The 19,634-nt window shown below is 48.0% G+C and overlaps 1 protein-coding gene across 6 annotated transcripts in view; it reads right to left on the bottom strand.

The window, feature by feature from the left end:
• Kank4 (KN motif and ankyrin repeat domains 4) overlaps positions 1-19,634 on the bottom strand; it is an 89,706-nt gene that overhangs the window by 18,448 nt on the left and 51,624 nt on the right. For all 6 annotated transcript variants that reach the window (XR_007104840.1, XM_047523639.1, XM_047523635.1 and 3 more), the window contains exons 5-9: positions 17,752-17,970; positions 16,140-16,227; positions 13,692-13,911; positions 8,946-9,088; positions 2,878-3,078 (exon numbers count right to left, since the gene is read on the bottom strand). Coding sequence is in view for 5 of the 6 variants with exons in the window: in XM_047523639.1 (XP_047379595.1) it covers positions 2,878-3,078; positions 8,946-9,088; positions 13,692-13,911; positions 16,140-16,227; positions 17,752-17,970 (871 nt within the window). In the remaining variant the exon portion in view is untranslated. The remainder of the gene's footprint in view (positions 1-2,877; positions 3,079-8,945; positions 9,089-13,691; positions 13,912-16,139; positions 16,228-17,751; positions 17,971-19,634) is intronic.

Genomic DNA, 19,634 nt, shown 5'->3' with positions numbered 1-19,634 from the left:
AATTGGATGGATGCTTTGAAGTAGCTGCCAAAATGAGCCCTTCAAAGGGTGAGGCTCTGGGGCGGACGCTCAGCGCTCACCCCCACCATCACCCTGTCCTTGTCACTCTGGAGGTCCCTAAAGGCCAGGCGCCTGATTTCCCTGCATTGCTTTCTAAACCCAGGGAACATGCGTGGTGCCTCTCCCGGGAGTTCTGTGTTGATATCAAACTTTGAACTGTGGACGAGAGATGCTGGGCATCGGCACCTCCACAGGAAAGACCCCAGGAAGACGAGGGCTGGACTCCCCTGTAAACGGAGGCAGCAGGTACAGGCCTCAGTGCCCACCAGCCTCCTGCTCCTGCTGGAGTTTCTCACCCTGTGGAGGTAGACACTGTGCTCACCCAAGTCACCCTGGGTGTCAACTCGGATGTGAATCCTGAGGGAAGCCTGAGCCACGGGCCTGGCCCTGGGTGGGGTCGAGAACCCATCTTCACGCTGCTGCACTGTCTGGCACCGTGCTGGCTTTCCTAACCTGGCCCACCGTCTGCTGAGACAGATATCTGCCTCCACGCGCTACCTGGCACTCCCGACCCTCCTTCCAGGTTAGTCCTGCCCGCCTGCCCCGCCCCACCGGGCAGCAGACCTGGCCCTCAGAGCTGCCTGGCGCTTCCCCATCCAGCACTTGGTGGGGACTGGCTGTGGAAACTCACGTGGGTTTCAGTACTCACCCCACCCACGTTCTCAGCAGTGGCACTCTTGACATTTGGGGCCAGAAAACTCTTAATTCACTCCTGTTCCTATGTACTGTCAATGTCACAGCATCCCTGGCCTCTGCCCACCAGGTGCCAGGAAACTCCTCCCCAACTTGTGACAAATAAAAATGGCTCCAGACATTGCCAAATATTCCCTGAAGGCAAAATAACCCTACCTGAGAACCACTGGACTCAACTAAGTATGGCAGCCAGCTGGCTTCTTCTTTGGAGGCTTATCTCCCTCCACTAAGCAACACTCCCTGCCCCACTCCAAACCTTCATCCTCTCTATTCCCTCTGGACTCTGCCTATCAATGCCAAGGTCCTCACTCACTGATGTGCTGGTTCTTCGGGTTTAGTGTCATTTATTTATCCAGTCATAATAATCACAATTACCATCAACGCTGGTACTTCATAAAATTTCAGTATTACAGTCTTGGGCATTATGTATTGATACACCCATTTTACAGATGAGCAATACAGAGGCTCAGAGTGGTTAGGTGAGCTACCTAAGGCACAGTCACTGGACCCAGATTCAAATTCCTGGGCTTTGACTTTTATAGTCAATGCTTCTAACAATCACTCTCGGGTTGTCCAAAGTGCAAGAGGTTCCTCCCTGTGGTTCTTCTTCCACCTCTAGAAAGTGGCCACTTAGCTCTTACCCATGACAGACTTTAGGGGACCCAGGGGAACTCTCAGATTCCCTGCTTGATTATCTGGGCTCACCAGTAACTTCCAAAGCACACGCCCTGTCTGTCCCACAGCCCTTCCCTCTCAGCCCTCTTCTGGCAGGGGCGGTGGTCACTTCTGAGAGGATTCTGGGTCTCTGATGTACAGGCCTGTTTTAGATTGAGAGCTGCCTCCATCATCCCCAAGGCAAGCTGGCAGGGAGCTCATTAACCCAGACCCTCTGTCTGACGACCTGATATTTGGGAAAGGGGATCATATTTTTAGCAGTCCACCCTGTTCCGGTCTGAATTTCAAGAAGGTCTGTGTTCTCTAATTATTTCAGAAACAACTTTGAAGAGCTGGGGTTTGCAGGCCCTGGGGACACTGGACGGGGAGCCTACCACCTGGGTGAGATGCAGGGGCTCAGCTTGAAAGCTGAAGGATCAACCTTGGGGAGTTCAGATGTGACCCAGGAAGAAGTGCTGTCCCTGGCAGGGCCCCCCTCTCCAGGCTTTTGTCCCCCTTGAATTGTGGATGTGTAGCCATCGGATTGTAATGCCAGTGTTACGGATGCCAGAGTCAGGCCTGGGCTTGAATCTCTGCTCTGAAAATCAGCAGAGCGAGGTAACATTTCTAGGCCTGTTTCCCTATCAGCGAAACATAAGGATCACTGTGTCTGCCTCGCTGGATCGTGAGGAGGATCCGCAGTAATGCATGGGGAAGGGTCAGCTCCCACGAGTACTCTAGAAACAGTACTTCCTATAGTCATCAGACTCAGGATCACTTTCTGATGTGCGACCTCTGAAGTTTGGGGTTCACTTACTCAATTGCTGATTCACTCCCTGATATGTAGTGGGCTCTCTGAAAGGTGCGGAGGACTCAGCAGGGAGTTGGAGACACGCTGCTTCCATGATGGAACAGCTGGAGGAGGGGCTCAGCAGTTTGAGGGAGTTGGGCTTCACTAGCTGTGTGATCTTGGGTACCTTACCCCCCGCACCTTACCATTCGGGGCCTCAGTTTCCTCGAGCAAAATGGAGGCAGCTCTATCAACCCCAGAAGTTCATCGTGGGGTTTAAATGATTTTGATACACATTAGTTACCATTGTCATCGTCATCAATGTCATCACCTTACAAAGACATTTAAGAGGCTTGGGTCTAGCAGAGCCACTTCAAGCAGGCTGGCTTGGTGGAATGGGCCAGTGTGTAAATTGGGTCATATCAGAGAGGCATGATCAGTTCAATGACTAGAGGTGACTCTGTAAAGGGTGCTCCTTCACCCAGTTGTCCAAAATTGTAGGTGTCCCACCTCTCAGGCTCCGAGCACTGTGTTGCCTCATCTAAATCCTGCAAGAGCCTTGTGAGTTGATTTTTTTGCTACTGCCATCTATGGTTCCTTGAATTCTGCTGGCCCTCGAGTCACTTTTCAGGACCAGAAGTTAGACACTAACCTACTCATTAACTGCCCAGAAGTCTCACCTTGTCAGTCAGGCTGCTGTCGCAGGCCGGGTGTGCCAGGAGCAGCCGCACCAGGTCGGCATTGCCATGGTGACAGGCCAGCATGAGAGCCGACAATCCATCGTGGTCCTGCAGGTTGACATCTGCCTGGCAGCTCAGGAGCGCTTGGACCATGTCCTCCCGGTCGTGGCTGACCCCCAGCATCAGGGCAGTCTGGCCTCCCTGCACACGGGGCAACAGGGACATGGTGAGGCTGTGCCAGCACCGGTGTGCTGGGCAGAGACTTCTCAAAAAAATGACCATTCCTTCCATTGTGCCCTTCCTTGTGTGTCTGGCGAAATTCTACTTCCCCAGGGTGCTCGGCAGATACTATGCTGTCTCCGAAACCTCCCCGAACCCCCCAAGCATAGGATTCGTCACACTTGGCATTACAGCTTGTCAGTCTCTCTTGTTCTCAAGGACCGTGACGTTGATGGCTGGGACTGTCTTTTTTTGTCTCTGTCTCCCCAGTGCCTAGCACCCAGCACTGATGGATGTCCAACCACGGAGGAGATAAAGTTGGAGCGATGAGGAAGACGAGGACAGAGTGCTTGGTGGCCTGCCTTCTTACCGCCTCCCTGGCCCAGCCTGCCCCAGGGAGCCTTGCTGCTCCAGGCCTCTGGTATTTTCAGATGAATGATACCTAGAAGCCTTTGTTTCAATAAGATCTCAAGTTCCTGAGGCTATTTCTAATCTGTAGCCATTGACAACAACCCTGTACCTCCCAGTGATCATTGGCGGACACAGCAAGAGAATCAGAAAGCAGTCCAAACTCCAGCTCTGCCGCGTACCAGTGTGTGACCAGTGCGCGAAGGCAGCTGCCTCAATAGCTTCCCTGAATCTTTACTTTTCTTTGCTTAAAAATTAATGACTGGGGCTGGGGTTGTGGCTCAGCGGTAGAGCGCTCGCCTAGCACATGCGAGGCACTGGGTTCGATCCTCAGCACCTCATAAAAAAATAAATAAATAAAATAAAGGTATATATTTATTTATATTAAAAAAGTCAATCCATTCTAAAAAAAAAATAAAAGAATTAATGATCTTTCTGGATGTACCTCACTAGACTTTTGTGAGAATCAAATAAGGTAAAGGACGAAAGTATAGTAATGTGTGGTGGCGATTTTTCTGATTAAGAACTGACAATAATTTCTTATTCCCATAGACTTTCTTGTATACCCTATTTTTTTTTTTTTTTTTTTTTTGGTGCTGGGGATTGAACCCAGGGCCTTGTACTTGCGAGGCAGGCACTCTACCAACTGAGCTATATCCCCAGCCCTGTATACACTATTTTTTAAAAAATTTTTATTTGTTCTTTTTAGTTATACATGAGAGTTCAGTGTATTTTTGTTGGTTTTTTTTTTTTTTTTTTTTGGTGCTGGGGATTGAACCCAGGGCCATGTGCTTACAAGGAAAGCACTCTATCGACTGAGCTATCTCCCCAGCCCCGAGTTCAGTGTATTTTGACATATCACACATGCATGGAGTGTAACTTCCCATTTTTGTGATTGTACATGATGTGCAGTTAGACTGGTCGTGGATTCATATATGAACATGAGAAAGTTATGTCCAATCCATTCTACTGCCTTTCCCATTCCCACCCCCCGTGTCTATATTTTCCTGTAATCCTCTTATATGAATTTATTATATGTTGCCCCTGTGGTTCTCCTGAGTTCCAGGCAGGTCAGCATTGTCCCTCTGACGGGATACTGGCTTTGTAAGATTGCAAGAATAAGGCAAAGGCAGTGTTTTCTTTCCTTCCAGATTCCCTGTGGCTCTGAACACAGTGTCTAAAAAGGGCTGAGGACGTGTTTGCTGCTGTGCTGGCTGATGGAAACTCCAATCTGCAGTCACCTGTGGATTCTGCTGCCCTGCTCAGCACCCTGAAGCTCTGAAAAAAGAAAGGGGGTTTGGAATCGGAAAAATCCTGGCTCTGCCAGTTAGTACCCACAGGAATGTGTGCGAGTTAACCTCCCTGCTATCTTTCCCTGATCAGGGAAGTCGGGAGCGACCAGCATTCTCGGCCTCGTGGGTTTGTGCTGAGAACAGCATGCTTAGCAAGCCCTGGGCAGGTGTTACCTGTCATCGTCTTCGTGCAGGGTGGAGATGGTGTATGGCAAGTGCCAGTTTGTGGTGTGCATTCTTAGATGTCCTGGTCTCCCGCTTCTCTGGAATCCAGACAGATCTTTCCAGAGAAGCCTGTATGCATTTTTGGTGTATTTTACTCAGTCCCAAGGTAATGGTTGTTCACTGGATGAACCTGACCTTGAATTCCATCCAGAACCCTCCCCACAACTGATGGCATAGCAGCATGCCCTCCCATCTGCTCCTCTGCTTGACTCAGGGTCCCTTTTTCCCTCACCATCTTCCTGGTCCAGCTCAACACAAGTGGTCATTTACAGAGTCATCTGGGCCGCCAGGCTCTGCACTGACCCTGGAGATACAAAGATAAGACAGTAGCTTATCCTTCGGAGATTTCCAACTCCTTTCCAGTTGACCTGGCGCCTCCACCTGTCCTCATACATAGAAGCCCCAGGGGAGCCGCAGGGGACAGCTGCAGCTATGAATTCCCATCCCTTGTTGGGTGAGCTGGGACAAGTCCCTTTCCCTCCTAGACCACAAGTTTTTCCTCTGGAAAAAGAGGTTGGCCTTGATCACTGCTGAGCATCCCCACTTGCAAGAGACCAGCTTGAGAAAATTCATGTTTATGGGGAAAATATTATTTTAAATGAAAATAGCTATAGGGAGTCTTCTGGAATAGGAGTTGTAGGTGAGTGAAAATACTTCAAAAACCAGAAAGTGATCTACAAATATCTGCGTGTGGCCATCAGGATATCAGATGAAGGGTCCCAAGAGGCTTTGCCATCACATTAGGTCACTGCAATGGTTTTGGGGGAGTGTGGAATAGTGGAGCTGAGTATGTTGTTGGGAATCAGTTTTCCATGGGGTTTCTTGCCTTTCTGCATATCTTGTGACTCAGACACTATCTGCTCTTCTGTTCTAAATTATTGTCTTTTTCTTTTTTCCTTTTTCCAGTACTGGGGCTCAAACCCTTGGACCCAGGAGTACTCTGCCAGGGAGCTACGTTCACAATCCTTTTCCTTATTTTATTTTGAGATGGTGTCTCACTGAGTTGTCCAGGCTGGTCTCAAATTGCCATCCTCTTGCCTCAGCCTCCTTAGTCACTGGGATTATAGGCATGTGCACCCAGTTTAGATTATTTTTTAAGAGTGTTCGTATAGCAAACAGCCCTGAAAGATAGAGGTAGTGTCTTCTTTTAAGATATGGTCAGACTTGCTTACTGCCCATTATAAGAGATATAGGCTGAGGCAGGAGGATCTCAAATTTGAGGCCAGCCTTAGCAATTTCACAAGACCCTGTCTCAAAATAAAACAGAAGAAAGGACTGGGGATATGGCTCAGTGGTTAAGCACCCCTGGGTTCAATCTCTGGTACAAAGAAAAGAAAAAAAGGATAAAATCTCAGAATCTTCACTGTTCTTGACAGTTACACCAACATCTATGCTTCTTCCAAAGGGACAGGGGAGATAAACGTACACTATTCATTCCTGTGTGCCCAAACAGGCAAGTGACCTTTGGAGGAGTCCCCACGGCTCTTTGCAGAACCTTGTCTAACTCAAAGCCCTGCTAGGTCAGACACACCCCTGTCCTGTGTCCCCAGGAAGAGGATCCCAGACCCTAACCCTCTGATTGCCTTGAATACCTCTGCTGTTCCCAAGATCTCGGTGTGAACCCCAAACACCTTCTACCTGATCACTACCATGGGAAGTTCAGAACACTGACTTTGGGTCACTTGAAGCATTTATCAGAATTGTCTGTGGTAACAGGCAGCTTGAGAAGGGCACAGGTTTCCCGATGCTGGCATGGGCTCAGAGAGCATTAGAACAAAGCTGGGGACTGTCTGGTACTTTACCAAAAAAAAAAAAGGGAGGAGGGTAGACCTAGGTGATCAAGGGCTGTTCTGAGCTGAGGCAGAAGTACCCAGTGAGTTAGCGACCCACGTGTCCTCGTGGACCCGCATGTCCTGACTCCCTGGCTACTACCTTTGCCTAGGGCCCTTTTGGCTCTTGTCAGCAATTACTCTTGTCATCTTGACCCACAGTACTATTCCTAGGGACCAGGACATGATTTATGTGCCTGAAACAATGTCACTCACACTGGTTGGTGGAGAGGGAAGGAAGACAGGGAGGTTTTGTTTCTTTTGTGCCAAGGATTAAACTCACTTAACCACCGAGCCACATCCCCAGTCCTTTTTGTATGTTTTATTTTGAGACAGGCTCTTGCTAGGTCCTTAGGGCCTCGCTTTAAATTGCTGGGATTACAGGCATGTGACGCTGCACCTGGCAGTAGGGTGTTCTGAGATCTGGTTATTTCAAGGACTGAGGAGGCGTGCCAGGCAGAGCCTCACTCCCCAGCCTGGGGACTGAGCATCCTCATCCTTCCTGGGACTGATCAGCGACAGTTCCTGTGTGCCCTGGCTCTCTGCCCATTCTCTCCACCAGGTCAGGAACTCATGACTTTGTTAAAAGCCTTTGGAGAGAGGAGGAACGACAGAGGTGGCAACTTCTTCAAAGGACGAGGCCTCCAAAGAGCATCCTCACTGCTAGACGCCTGTGGGTCATGATCAAGCAGGTTGCTGACAGGGGCTTTTCTAAAGCAGCCACTAGCAAAGGCCTTCTCAAAAGGCTAACAGTAGGAATGTGTGGTTCAAAAAGCAAAGTTCAGGTGGAATATGCCCAGCTTTCAAATGGGACATTAGTTAGAATCTCACTGACCCTTTCCCTGCCCTGTCTGGGTCTCAGGAGCCTTATTTAGAAAACCAAATATTCACCTCTAGCAATTAGAGAAATACAGATTAAATACACTGAGATTCCATCTCATTCCAGTCAGAATGGCAATTATCAAGAATATAGTAACAAGCCAGGCGTGATGGTGCAGGCCTGTAATCCCAGTGACTCAGGAGGCTGAGGCAGGAGGATCAGGAATGCAAAGCCAGCCTCAGCAACTTAGCAAGGCACTTAGCGACTCAGTGAGACTCTGTCTCTAAATAAAATACAAAAAGAGCTGGGATGTGGTTCAGTGGTTAAGTGCCCCTGGGTTCAATCCTCAGTACCCTGCCACCCCAAAAAACAGTACAAGTAACAATAAATGTTGGCAAGGATGTAGGGAAAAAGGCATTCTCATACATTGCTGGTGGGACTGCAAATTGGTGCAACCACTATGGAAAGCAGTGTGGAGATTCCTCAGAAAACTTGGAAGGGAACCACCATTTGACCCAGCTACCCCACTCCTTGGTTTATACCCAAAGGACTTAAAATCAGCATAGTACAGTGACATAGCCACAGCAGTTTATAGGAGCTGAATTCACAATAGCTAGGCTATGGAACCAACCTAGGTGCCCTTCAACAGATGAATGGATAAAGAAAATGTGATATATATACACAAAATGGAATATTACTCAATCATAAAAAAGAATGATTATGACTTTTGCCATTAAATGAATGGATCTGGAGACTATCATGCCAAATGAAATTAGCCAATCCCAGAGAACCAAAGTGTGGATTTTGTGACTAATATGTGGATGCTAACACACAAGGGAGGGAGGGAGAAGTTCAATGGATTAGACAAAGGGGAATGAAGGGAAGGAAAGGGAATGGGATAGGAAAGACAGTAGAATGAATCAGACATAACTTTCCTATGTTCATATATGAATACATGACCAGTGTAATGCACATTATGTACAATCTCAAGAAAGGGATCTTAATTAGAATAAGTTATACTCCATGTATGTATAATATGCCAAATACACTCTATTCTCATGTATATCTAAAAAGAACAAATAAAAAAAAAGAAAAGAAAAGAAAACCAAAAACCAAATACTCAGGCTTTGGATGGATGAGATTTGGAGGCCCTAGCCTTCTTGGGTGAAAAACTCTCCTTGAGCCTGCATGGGATTCCTTGCTCCACTGGCAGACTAAAACTCAGAGGTTTCCCATATTTATTAAAGAGGAGAGAGAGCTCTTCATGCCACCTACCTGAGTCGCCTGGATGTTCACATTTCCTTCTCTTAGGAGCTTCCAGACGACAGCCATGTCTTCATCGGTCTCCGCAGAAGCCAAGGGCGTGATCATCACGGCAGTATAGCCAGCTTTGTTCTGGTGGTCTACATTGCAGACCCCTGAAAGAAGAGGAACAGGCGCTGGAATAGCCCCGAGGGGCCAGAAGCCAGCCTTCACCTTAGCCAGGTCAACAGGATGCTGCTTGCTGGTTAATCGTCCGAGGAACAGAGCCGCCCGTCCACAGCAGTAGCCAGTGGCTTACGATCCTCACAGCCTTCGAAGTCAACTACCTTTCTTTACAAGTTTTCTGAGGACACCCAGGAAGGGAGGTCCACGGTAGGCCAGAGAGGGCCGAAGGGTCCATGACCATGACTTCACTTCCTAAACCTGAGCATATGACATTATTTCCATTTCACAGATGAGGACACTCAAAAGTGAAGAAGTTCCATAACTGTTCATGTGCAGGTGAAGCAGGACCAGGACTCGGGACTACCTGGGTCTTGAGCCCGTTTGTCACCCACAGCTGTGCCCTGCAGGTCTCTCACTAGCTCATGTTTGTATGTAACTCAAGCTGGTGGCTGGGCTTGTAAGTCCTTTCCAAGGGGCTTCTGGGTAATGTACTAGAGGCATGAAAAATGCTGTAGGATAAATGTAGGAAATCTTCCAGGAATGACCATCTCACTCGAAAGACAGAGGGATGTAAAGACACCATAACTCTTGTATTAAAACAAGAATAAACCTTTCACAACAGGATAAAAAATGAGCACATGCTCATATAGACACACACACATTTTAAAATTTCTGTTTTTGAAACAGGGTCTTGCTAAGTTGTCCAGGCTGGCCTTGAACTTGCAATCCTCCTGCCTCAGCCTCCCCCATCACTGGGATTACAGGTGTGTACCACTGCATCCAGCTAAAATTGGTATATGTATATATTTTTAAGATAGAATAGTAAAGAAGAAATGAAAAGAAATTCCTGGTTTGTAGTCCTGGTGTTATTCAAAGGAGAGGGAAGAGGTTATGAGACACAGATGTCTCCTATGTAAATGATCTCACCTCTCCAGGGTAGTATTGTGTGGAAAACCAAATTGTCCTTGAGCAGTTGTTCATTGAAAAAGCCTCTGTGGCTCTTTTGGGTAATAACAAAATTATCCCAGCAGATCAAGACAGTCTTTCCTAGCTCACTCCCCTCTGAGGAAAGGGGTTAACTGCAGAACCTACCTTGTAGGATTATTGTGAAATTTACAGTTAACGTTTTTAGATCTCTAGGCGCATGCCTAACCCGTGGTAAACACCCGGTAAGTGTTAACAATTATCATCCAGAATGGTATTCTTGTAGACTTAGGAATTCATCAGAACAAATCTAGTTTATGGGAAAATGTCAATTAGTTCTGGGCAAGGAGAAAACTCAGCATTTGTTTGATGAACTCTCCTCCCCACCCCAAGCATTTTTCAGAGGTGGGCCATTTTCCCTGGGAGCCAGTGGATCGGGACACCTTGGCCTGCCTGGCTCATCTGCAGTTTTCCCACTGGAGCCCCTCGGACCACGGCTGTCACTGGGTGGATTACGAACCTTGAATAATAACCCAGGGCACTGCCTGCCAAGCCTGTCCGATAAGGAGGAGGGTGGACACTGCCGGGCTAATGACTTGTTTTGACCCCTACTTTAAATTTGCTGTAAGATGTGCAAATAAGCCTCAGGTTACCAGCGCTCTTTTATCTCTTCAGAAACATGACTTGCAGCACAGTAGAGTGAGGTCTGACTCCTCACCAGGGGCTCAGAAAAGGGCTGAAGACCCAAGACTTCACATGCTTCCCAGCGGCGAACAGCAAGCAGGGTCAGCAGCCCCGAAGGAGAGTGAGAGAGGCTGTCCCCCCAACATGCTCCAACTCAACAAGCTTCACCACTAAGCTCTCTAACCACTCTGTGGTTCTACCCTCAGTAATAATGAGTCACTTCTGTACAGAACTTTACAGTTTGTAATGTGCTTCTCGGATGCTTCACAATGGCCACTGAAGAGAGCCCAGGTCTGGGAGTGTGACAGATCTGTCACTCTCAACACCCCTTCTACTGATGAGAGAAAATAATGGCATTTCAGGTCTGTTCCCCACAACCCCCTTCACACTTTATGCTTGTGGCTACTTACCTATTTCAGTATGTCAAAGAGGAAACTTCCAAACCACCTTAAAGTTGATGAGTTTTAGCTGGATGTATTGTCAATAGCAGCAGAAATTAACAGCACCCAAATCTTAGGGTGTCTGCTTGCTATTCTGGCTCAGCCCACCTGGAACTTCTAACGGGCTACAAGTCTGTGAGCTACTTAAGACAGGGCTTTGTGTTACTGGTCTTTGGATTCTTCATGCACATATTAGGTGCTTTCAAAGCCTCACAGTGTCCCTGAAAACTACTTTGGGGTACTAGAAAAAGTCTAGGAGAGTGACAGATCTTGACTTGAATTTGTTACTGGTTCTGTGACCTCAACCACAGTTACTGACATCTCTGAGCCTCAATTTCTTCAGTTGGAAAATGCAACTAACATCTGTTTCACAACCTCCACAATGGTAATGAACATGTAAGTCATACCTAGCCCAGTTTCTGGGATGGGGAAGACACTCAAAAGACATAGCTGCTGTTACTCATGTTCTGTATTGAAAGCCCAGAACACTGAACACGGTAAGTGGAATGCAGAGGCATATTCCATTGAACCATTGCCTCCCTCAACTGAGCTACCATTTTGATGGTACCCAGGAATCCATGAGTAACTGAAATCAATAACATTGACTCAATCTTAGAACTGTAATTTAATCTTTTGATGATGTAAGAATCAGAAAGAACTTTAGGCTATGTTTACATATGTCACCTTTCCTGTTCAGAGGAAGAGCCTCAAAGTTGCTTAAAAGAACTGTGGAGAACTGGAAGTAACTGGAATTTAATTGAGCTCTCAGAAGTCATTCATTTAACAGTGTCATCCAGGAACTGGACTAGGTGCTTGGAATACAGACAGGAATGGGACAGACAAGAGCCCCTTTTTACAGAGTTAACATTCCGTTTGGTAGAAATACATGCAAAGGTCATCTAAAGAAAGAAATGTTCCCCTAGAGAAACAGATGGGGTGAAGCCCCTTTAAATAGAGTCACCAGAATGACTGAGGAGGTGACATCTGGGCTGTGACCTGGGTGATAAGAAGGAGCCAGTCCTACAAAGAGTTTCAGGGGAAAGAGTCCAGATAGAAATAAAATACAAAGGTCCCGAGGAATGAGCCAGGTGAGTCTGAGGCCAGCGCGGCTGGATGGAGCGCAGGACGAGAGTGTAGTGACAGCAGGGACAGCTAAAGCAGGTGGGAGCCTGCAGGGCAGGCCATGGAAGCTGGCAGAGGGAGTTAAGTGAGATGGGGGAAAGCCGTTGGATCCTGACTGGACTTCCCCGCAGGCCTCCTTAATAAGGGTAACGGATCCGGCCTCTGCTCCAATTCCTGGAGCCAGGTCTCCCCAAGGCCTCCAGTGCTTCTGCTCTAGCTGGTCTCTTCCCAAAGTCTCTTACCTGTGGATTTTGGATCTGGAATTCTCAATAGCTTTCTGGACACTTCCGCCTGGATGACCCACCGGAAACTTAAAATCTGCTTCCAAGTGAATGATCCTTTCTGTTTTCCCCAGACTAGCTCCTTCCCCTTTTACAGCACCATCATCTTCTCAGCCATCCAAGCTTGACAGAGAACTCTGCCTCCCCTTGCCCATCACAGCCAGGTGGTCATTAACTCTCCAGTGGCTTTTTGCTCTTCTATTCCTGCCATTAACACTACCCCTGCAGTGGGCTCCTGTCTAGCCTGCCACCTCCTCCCCTGCTTCCTTCACTAACCTGCTCCTACCACCAAATTACACTTCTTAGAGAATGACCCTGGAATGGAGCTCCACACACACGAGGTCCTCCATACACACGGCTCCAATTTATCTTCCCAACCTTTGTTCATATCTTGTCCAAAACACAAGCCCTCTGGTGTCTAGGCATCTCTTCCTCTCTTACCCTCTATGGTGTTCTCCTCACCTGGAACATTTCTCTGCCTGTGGAACCCGATCTGCTTCAGGGAACTGTTCCTGCTCCTGAATTGGACATTATCTCGCTTCTTCTGCAATATTAAATCACAATCTGCACCTCTCTTCTGAGCTCTCCTCTGCTTTTTGCATGTTGGGGTGTAGCCAGTATGAACCACATAAGGAACCAATAATTATCAGGCAAAGGATGAAGGAGTCGAATTGGTCAATGGAGCCAAGACCTGTGTTAAAAAGCATCTTAGGAAGACAAGAAATGATGACCTTCCTAAGGCGGTGTGGTATAGCTCTGAAGTTGAATAGACCTAATACAGAATCTCTCTACCATTTATCAGCACTGTGACATGAGCAAGTAGAACTCTCTGAGCCTGCAAATTGAGAATAATATCACAGGTGTGTTGTGAAGAGTGAATGACATGATTTAGGCAACCTTGTCTAGTCCAGTTTCCGGAATACAGGAGGAACTCTGAAGAGTGAAGAATTTCCTTGCTGGAAAGATGTATGGTACAAGAATGGCCCTTACTGTGGTTCCAGGTACTGAGGAGGAGGCTGAGAGAGGAGGATTGCTTGAGCCCAGAAGTTTGAGGCCAGCCAGGTAAGATAGTGAGATCCTGTCTCTTTAAAAAAAAAAAAAAAAGGAATGGGATCCAGACTGCAGATGCGACCATTGCTGACCTGTGTCCAGCAGCAGCTTCACGATGGAGAAGTTGGAGTGGGACACGCTGTAGTGGAGTGCCGTGTTCCCGTTATGATCAGCCAAGTTGACAAGCAGCTTCAGGAGATGTGGGGAGTGAGGCTGGACCCCAAGGAGGTAGGCGGCCACCACAGCAGGGCTAGATGACTTCCGGCTGGACACCCGGAACCATTCTTGACTGATGGTGTTCAAGCTTTGCCTCTGAAACCCCAAAAGATTCCAATTCCAAGAGGTTCCCTGGTCTGGGATGTCCAACTCGACACAAGAATGTGTCAGCTTTGAATGCTTCTGCCTCTATCCCTTTACCTCCCTGCAGCTCTGCATGTGATTTATTTAGGGGGCTGACAGACAGCAAGGCTGGGGATGCAGGAACACGTGAGACCTGCATGATCATCCCCCCTGGGAGGTAGCAAGGAAGTCTGAGAGGACATTGCTCTCTCCCAGGTGATGGCCTGAAACTAGTTTAGGTCACAGTCTGTGTGCCCACGATTACTAAGACCCTCTTTCACGCTCACATGGTCAGCCTACAAGGACTCGCCTGGGATTGCACTAGGACTCTTGCCTGTTTATACTAGGCACAGCTGGAGGGTCACAACATTGGACAGCTGGGAAGAGTACATGCTGAAAGCAAAAACAAACATATGCAATTCATGCTGGAAAGAACCCAAAGGGGTGGGCTTGAATGATTCTTGGCTTTCTTTTCCTTTTTTGTGGTGCTAGGATTTGAACCCAGGGCCTTGTCCATTTGAGACAAACACCCTACCACGGAGCTGCATCTCCAGCCCTGTTCTTGGCTATGTCTTGTTGGGCCCTTCAGAGTGAAAAGTTTAACAACCTATGACAAGACTCCTGCTCTCTGTAGAATTGGGCTCCTCTGGGACCATGAGACTGTCAGAGTGGTGACATCAACTCTGTGCTTAAGTGTTTAAGATGACACAAGTTTAGATTATTTACCTAAAGGGGAGAGGGGAAGGTATTGGGGTGTGGTTGTTATGAATGATTTCCCGCTCATTCTGGAAAGATTGCTGGGTTTAGAGTCACTAAATCAATGTGATCAGGTTTGAATCCTGTCTCAACTTGTGACCTTGGAAGTATATAACTTTTTTGAACCCTACTTGTCCCTATTACAAAGAGGAAATGGAAACTGGGCTTGCTCCCTTATTGCCAAGTCTCTGCAGAGTGGGGTCCTTGTACAGCCTGCTTTGTCTCTCAGGCAGGGACAAGGAGGGGGCACCTGGGGACATTCATGCTTAGATCCTAACGTGGGTGTGGATTTGGGCTTGCACATACAAGGCCTCTGATCACTTTCTTTTCCTGGTCAGGAACAATGAAATCACTTGTGGCCAAAAGACTTTTACATATCAGAGTCAATATCTCTGTCTCTGTCTGTCTCTCTTCTCTCTCTCTCTCTCTCTCCCCCTCTTTTTGTTTTAGGTCTTGGAGACGAATATCTCCTTCACCCAAGGAATCTTCAAAAAAATCTGGAGAGATATCCTATTATGAAGGAGCATAGTGGTGGATTTTAAATGAAGACAGTTAGGGTTCTATAGTTTGTTTAAGAACAAGAAATAGAGTTTCAATTAACATCCACACAGCACACTGCTTCTTTAAATCTGGGAATTGCCATTTGCCAAATCAGCTAAGATAAAATAATGAAAATGGTCTGGCCAAGTAATAAACTCTGCTGAACTGATCATTATTACTCTTTGGGTTCTTCTGCAGAGGACAGCAAAATAGGTTTTAAAAACGCTTATAGGTTGTTCCACTTTGGATCTGACAGCTCTCTCCTAGGGTGGGAAATGTGCTTATGCCAGTAGCTCTCGATTAAAAGGAGGTCCCAATCACTGCATGTTCAAATTGCCATGGGCCATGAAGTCAGAAAGGAGCAAACCGATGGATTTTCTTGCTTTTGGTCTCTTGACCCATAGGGACACTTTAAGAAAAGCAGTAATGACATGGAATCAAGTGTCAGGGCTTGAGCGGGTAGGCACATGCTGCCCATGCCTTTGTTCTGTTGATGAGAAGGCAGGCCCTGAGCTTTGAACTGACTCACCCCGCGTCTCGCGGGTGAGGATCTGAGACTAGAACCCACTGTTCTCATTCCACGTGCTCTTTCCACTCCACCCATACCTTTCTCCAACTGCAGGGTAGTTTTGAGTCTCAGTCACAAACCGTTTGTTGACAGATACTCAGGTGGCGCGATGCCTAACCTTGCTTGGTAAATACCTCTGAGCCCCTGGCCTGCTTCCTTGTGTGGATTGATCCTTCCACTTCCTGAGCATAATCTATCATTTAGGTGGCAGCATTTGGGTAAATGACAGACTTCCCCGAGGGGAGGGACTCCTGTGTGCACACTCACACCATGGCATGGGACAGGGGGCCAAAGTCACCCTGGTGGGAAATTTTACATGACAATGAAATCAGAGTACCAAGTGCTGGTCGGTGGTGGTCCCAGTTTCCGGCAGATGTTGGCTCAGTGCTCTGCATGCATTAAGAAATTCTTCTGAGGGTTTATATCTAAAGAAAACAAATATATATATATACACACAAACACACATTTATGCAATCATTCTCCATGTTAATATAAATGGCTCTCACTTTCCTCTTTCACTTCTCAGCAGCCCAAACACCCAACTGGGCAACTCCCCCAGGATAAGGAACATTCCTCGGAAGTCCGGGGCGAGGGTGGCATCCTGCTGATGCAGCTCGGCTTTGGGGCTCTTCTGAAGGGCACACACACTGCCTCTTCATCCCCCTGTTGATGGAACAAATAAACCAAAGGTGCCGAGATGATGGGCTCAGCCACAAGGCCTGACACACTGGGAGGGCGGAGGGCTGCTTTTCTGGACTTTGGATGAAATTTTTCTTCCTGGGTGACTAGAAAAGAAATCCGAAGAACCCAACACATACTAGCAGATTTCTTCAGACCATTCTTCCAGGAAGTGCTAAGAGTTCATAAAATGAGAAGCATCAACACTGGGTACCACAGCGACACAGAGGCCTCAGTGGGATTTAAGGGCACTGGTCTCTCACTCAGCACTTGTATTTTTGCAGCACTGGGAATCGAACCCAGGGACACGCTGCCATCAAACTCCAACCCCAGACATTTTCACTTTTTGAGAGACAAGGTCTGGCTAAGTTGCCCAGGTTGGTCTGGAACTTGAGATCCTCCTGCCTCAGCCTACGGAGTAGCTGGGACTGCAGGCGTGCACCACCACGCCGGGCTTGCTCAGCACGGTCTTATCAGGATCTGCGCCACGAACAGCTCTTGTTGCTGCTCGTCACTCTTCCAGCAGCAGGCTGGGGGCGGTGATGGTGACAATAATGGTCCTGACCCATCTATTGCTACTTTTATTGGGAACCTGCCATGTGACAGGAACCGTACGAGGCATGTTACTGCTTTTTCTCACACAATCCTCAGATGGAATCTAACAGGTCGCTATTATCCACATTTTTCCAGATAAGGAAAGGGAGGTGACCACAGCTTAAGGACTTGTCTAAAGTTATACTGTGGCAGAGGAAGGCCTTGACCCAAAGTGCATCCAACTCCAAGGGCAGTACTCCATCATACCACGTGCCTCCCATCAATTTAAGGGACAAGGCTGTGTCAACATGGCCAGTGGGAGAGGCAGAGAGTGTATGAGTCAGAACCAGAAGGCCCTCAGTCCAAACTGCTCTGCTAGCAACATCACTTCCTTTCCCTCAACCTCCATCTCCACATCTGTAAAGTGGGGATTCTAGTAATTTCTATCTTGCAGGATTGTTGAAAGGATTGTATAACATAATACTTGTACATCCATCACATTTCCAGTGCTAGGTAAATGTTGGCTTTATCCACAGAGCTCTGGCCATGACAGTATATCCCAGGAGTCACATCGGTTTAGTTCAGCCAATGACCAGAGCCCAGCATGGAACAGAAACTCAGCAAGCACTGTGAATGGGTGGATCCATGAATGAACAAATGACTGGATGGAGGGGTGGGTGTGTGCCCTTGCCCCTCACCAGAGGATCCGGTGCCCCATCTGCACCCAGCTGACTCACCTCTCAGCCTTGGGATGGGGGGCTTCTTCCCCAGACCCACTTTCTGGGCCTATGCTGTCAGTGCCTTCGGGGACAGCCTGTCCGGCCTCGCAGCTGGCGTGGGCATCTTTGCCCCGCTGGTGTTCTGGGCCATCACATTTCTTCTCAGCCTCGCTGTCAGACAAGTCCTCAGGAGAACTGTCCTCACCACTGGTCTCCTCGCTGGAAGTGGTCTCATAGCTGGGGAAGGAGAAGAGCTCATTCGTCCCGTCCTACCTGCCCAGGGCTATCAACACTGAGAACAAGGTGGGTCTCGGGCAACACTCCCCAGGTCGCTAACCACATCCTGCAGGCCAGGATAAAGAGGCTCCCAGGAACCCTACAGTCAGGGACACAGGCAGTAAAGAGCTCTGGCTCTGATGCTGGATGCCATTTGTGAAAAAAAGATCATTTGTGCTCTTTGTAGCGAACACCCTGTCCCTGAATTGGCTGATGATTTGGATGATCCAGACAGGCAACCCAAGGTTCTCACAAGGCATTTACTTCTGGAATCCTAATGTTAGATCCAGAGAGGAGCCCAAGCCTCGGCTAGCACCCACCACTCCACCCTGAGTTCCCTGAATTGCCTGACAAGTCTTCACATCCCCAGGTGGCAGGGAGACCTCCTGCAGCTCTTCCCCTCCAGCCCAGGGGACACCTGATAAGGGGGGAGCTCATCCACACCTGCTCCCAGCAGGACTCTGAGATGCTCAAACACAGCATCTGCCTTTCTCACCTGAAGCCTGTTGGAACTACAACTTGGAGCAGCAAAAGTGAGGTCTCAGGCCACTTGACTTGTGGCCTCATTCCTGGCAGTGACCCTATATTCAGCTATAAAAGATCCTATTGAGCTGTCACAGTCAGAGACCAGAGGGCAAAGTACTGGAAGATTTACTGATTCCCCTACGGAGGTTCAACAGGAGATCCCAATGGAGGATGCTGGTATTAAGATCTGGGTTTTGAGGACACTGCACAGAGCCACAGGGACCAGTGACTATGGCTGCTGCTGAACCCCCTAAGGTCCTTTTTCTATCAGCAACTTCTACAACTTCTACATAAGGACGCTGTGCTCATTGGATTTGCAAACCCAGCAGGCTCCCTGCATTCTATCTTGCTTAATTCCCAGATATTTCTTCCCCTATTGTGTTTGGAATAACAGTTTTCTTTTGTGATAAAGAAAGTGGGGGACATACTATATTTACCAAGCTGTGCTCATCTTAGAATTGCTTCCATAAAAACTCTACCTAGGGCTAGAAGTGTCGCTCAATGCCAGAGCACTTGCTTAGTATGGGCAAGGCCCCGGAGTTTTGATCCTCAGTACCACATTAAACAAAACAAAACAAATTCAAATAAAATTTTTACCTGGATGAAATTTATCGAGCACCTACTGTGTGCTAGGGAGTGTTCTAACAGCTTATACTAAAGCCCCTGCCTTAGGGGAGCTTATATGCTAGTAGGGAGAGGCAGATATAGATATGCAACAAATATTACATTCAGAAAGTGATAAGAATAATGCATAATGTTTACAAGGGTCATGGGCTAGTGATGGGGGGAAGAGCTATTTCAATTAGAGCACGGGTTCTTTATCGGAGCTGCACAAGAGAACACTTGGTGGGTCTTAGCGGTTGCAGTAGGTGAACTGTCTCCCAGACTAATTAACCAGCATCTTCAGGATGGGGATCAGGATTTTTTATGCTCCCCACCCCAGGAGGGGTTCAGTCTAAGCAGGAGAAGCAAACGCCAGGGCCCTGAGACGGGCCCGAGCTCGGCATGTTGGAGGGAGGGAGGGCAGGACCTGAGGTGGACGAGGGAGGCTGAACCATGATCTGGTTCTTCCAGGTTTGGGCGCAGAGGGGGACTGTGGG

The sequence above is a fragment of the Sciurus carolinensis genome, chromosome 1 (assembly GCF_902686445.1).
Source record: "Sciurus carolinensis chromosome 1, mSciCar1.2, whole genome shotgun sequence".
NCBI lineage: Eukaryota > Metazoa > Chordata > Mammalia > Rodentia > Sciuridae > Sciurus > Sciurus carolinensis.
The sequence above is the reverse complement of the archived record's forward strand: the minus strand, read 5'-3'. Positions and strand labels throughout refer to the sequence as shown.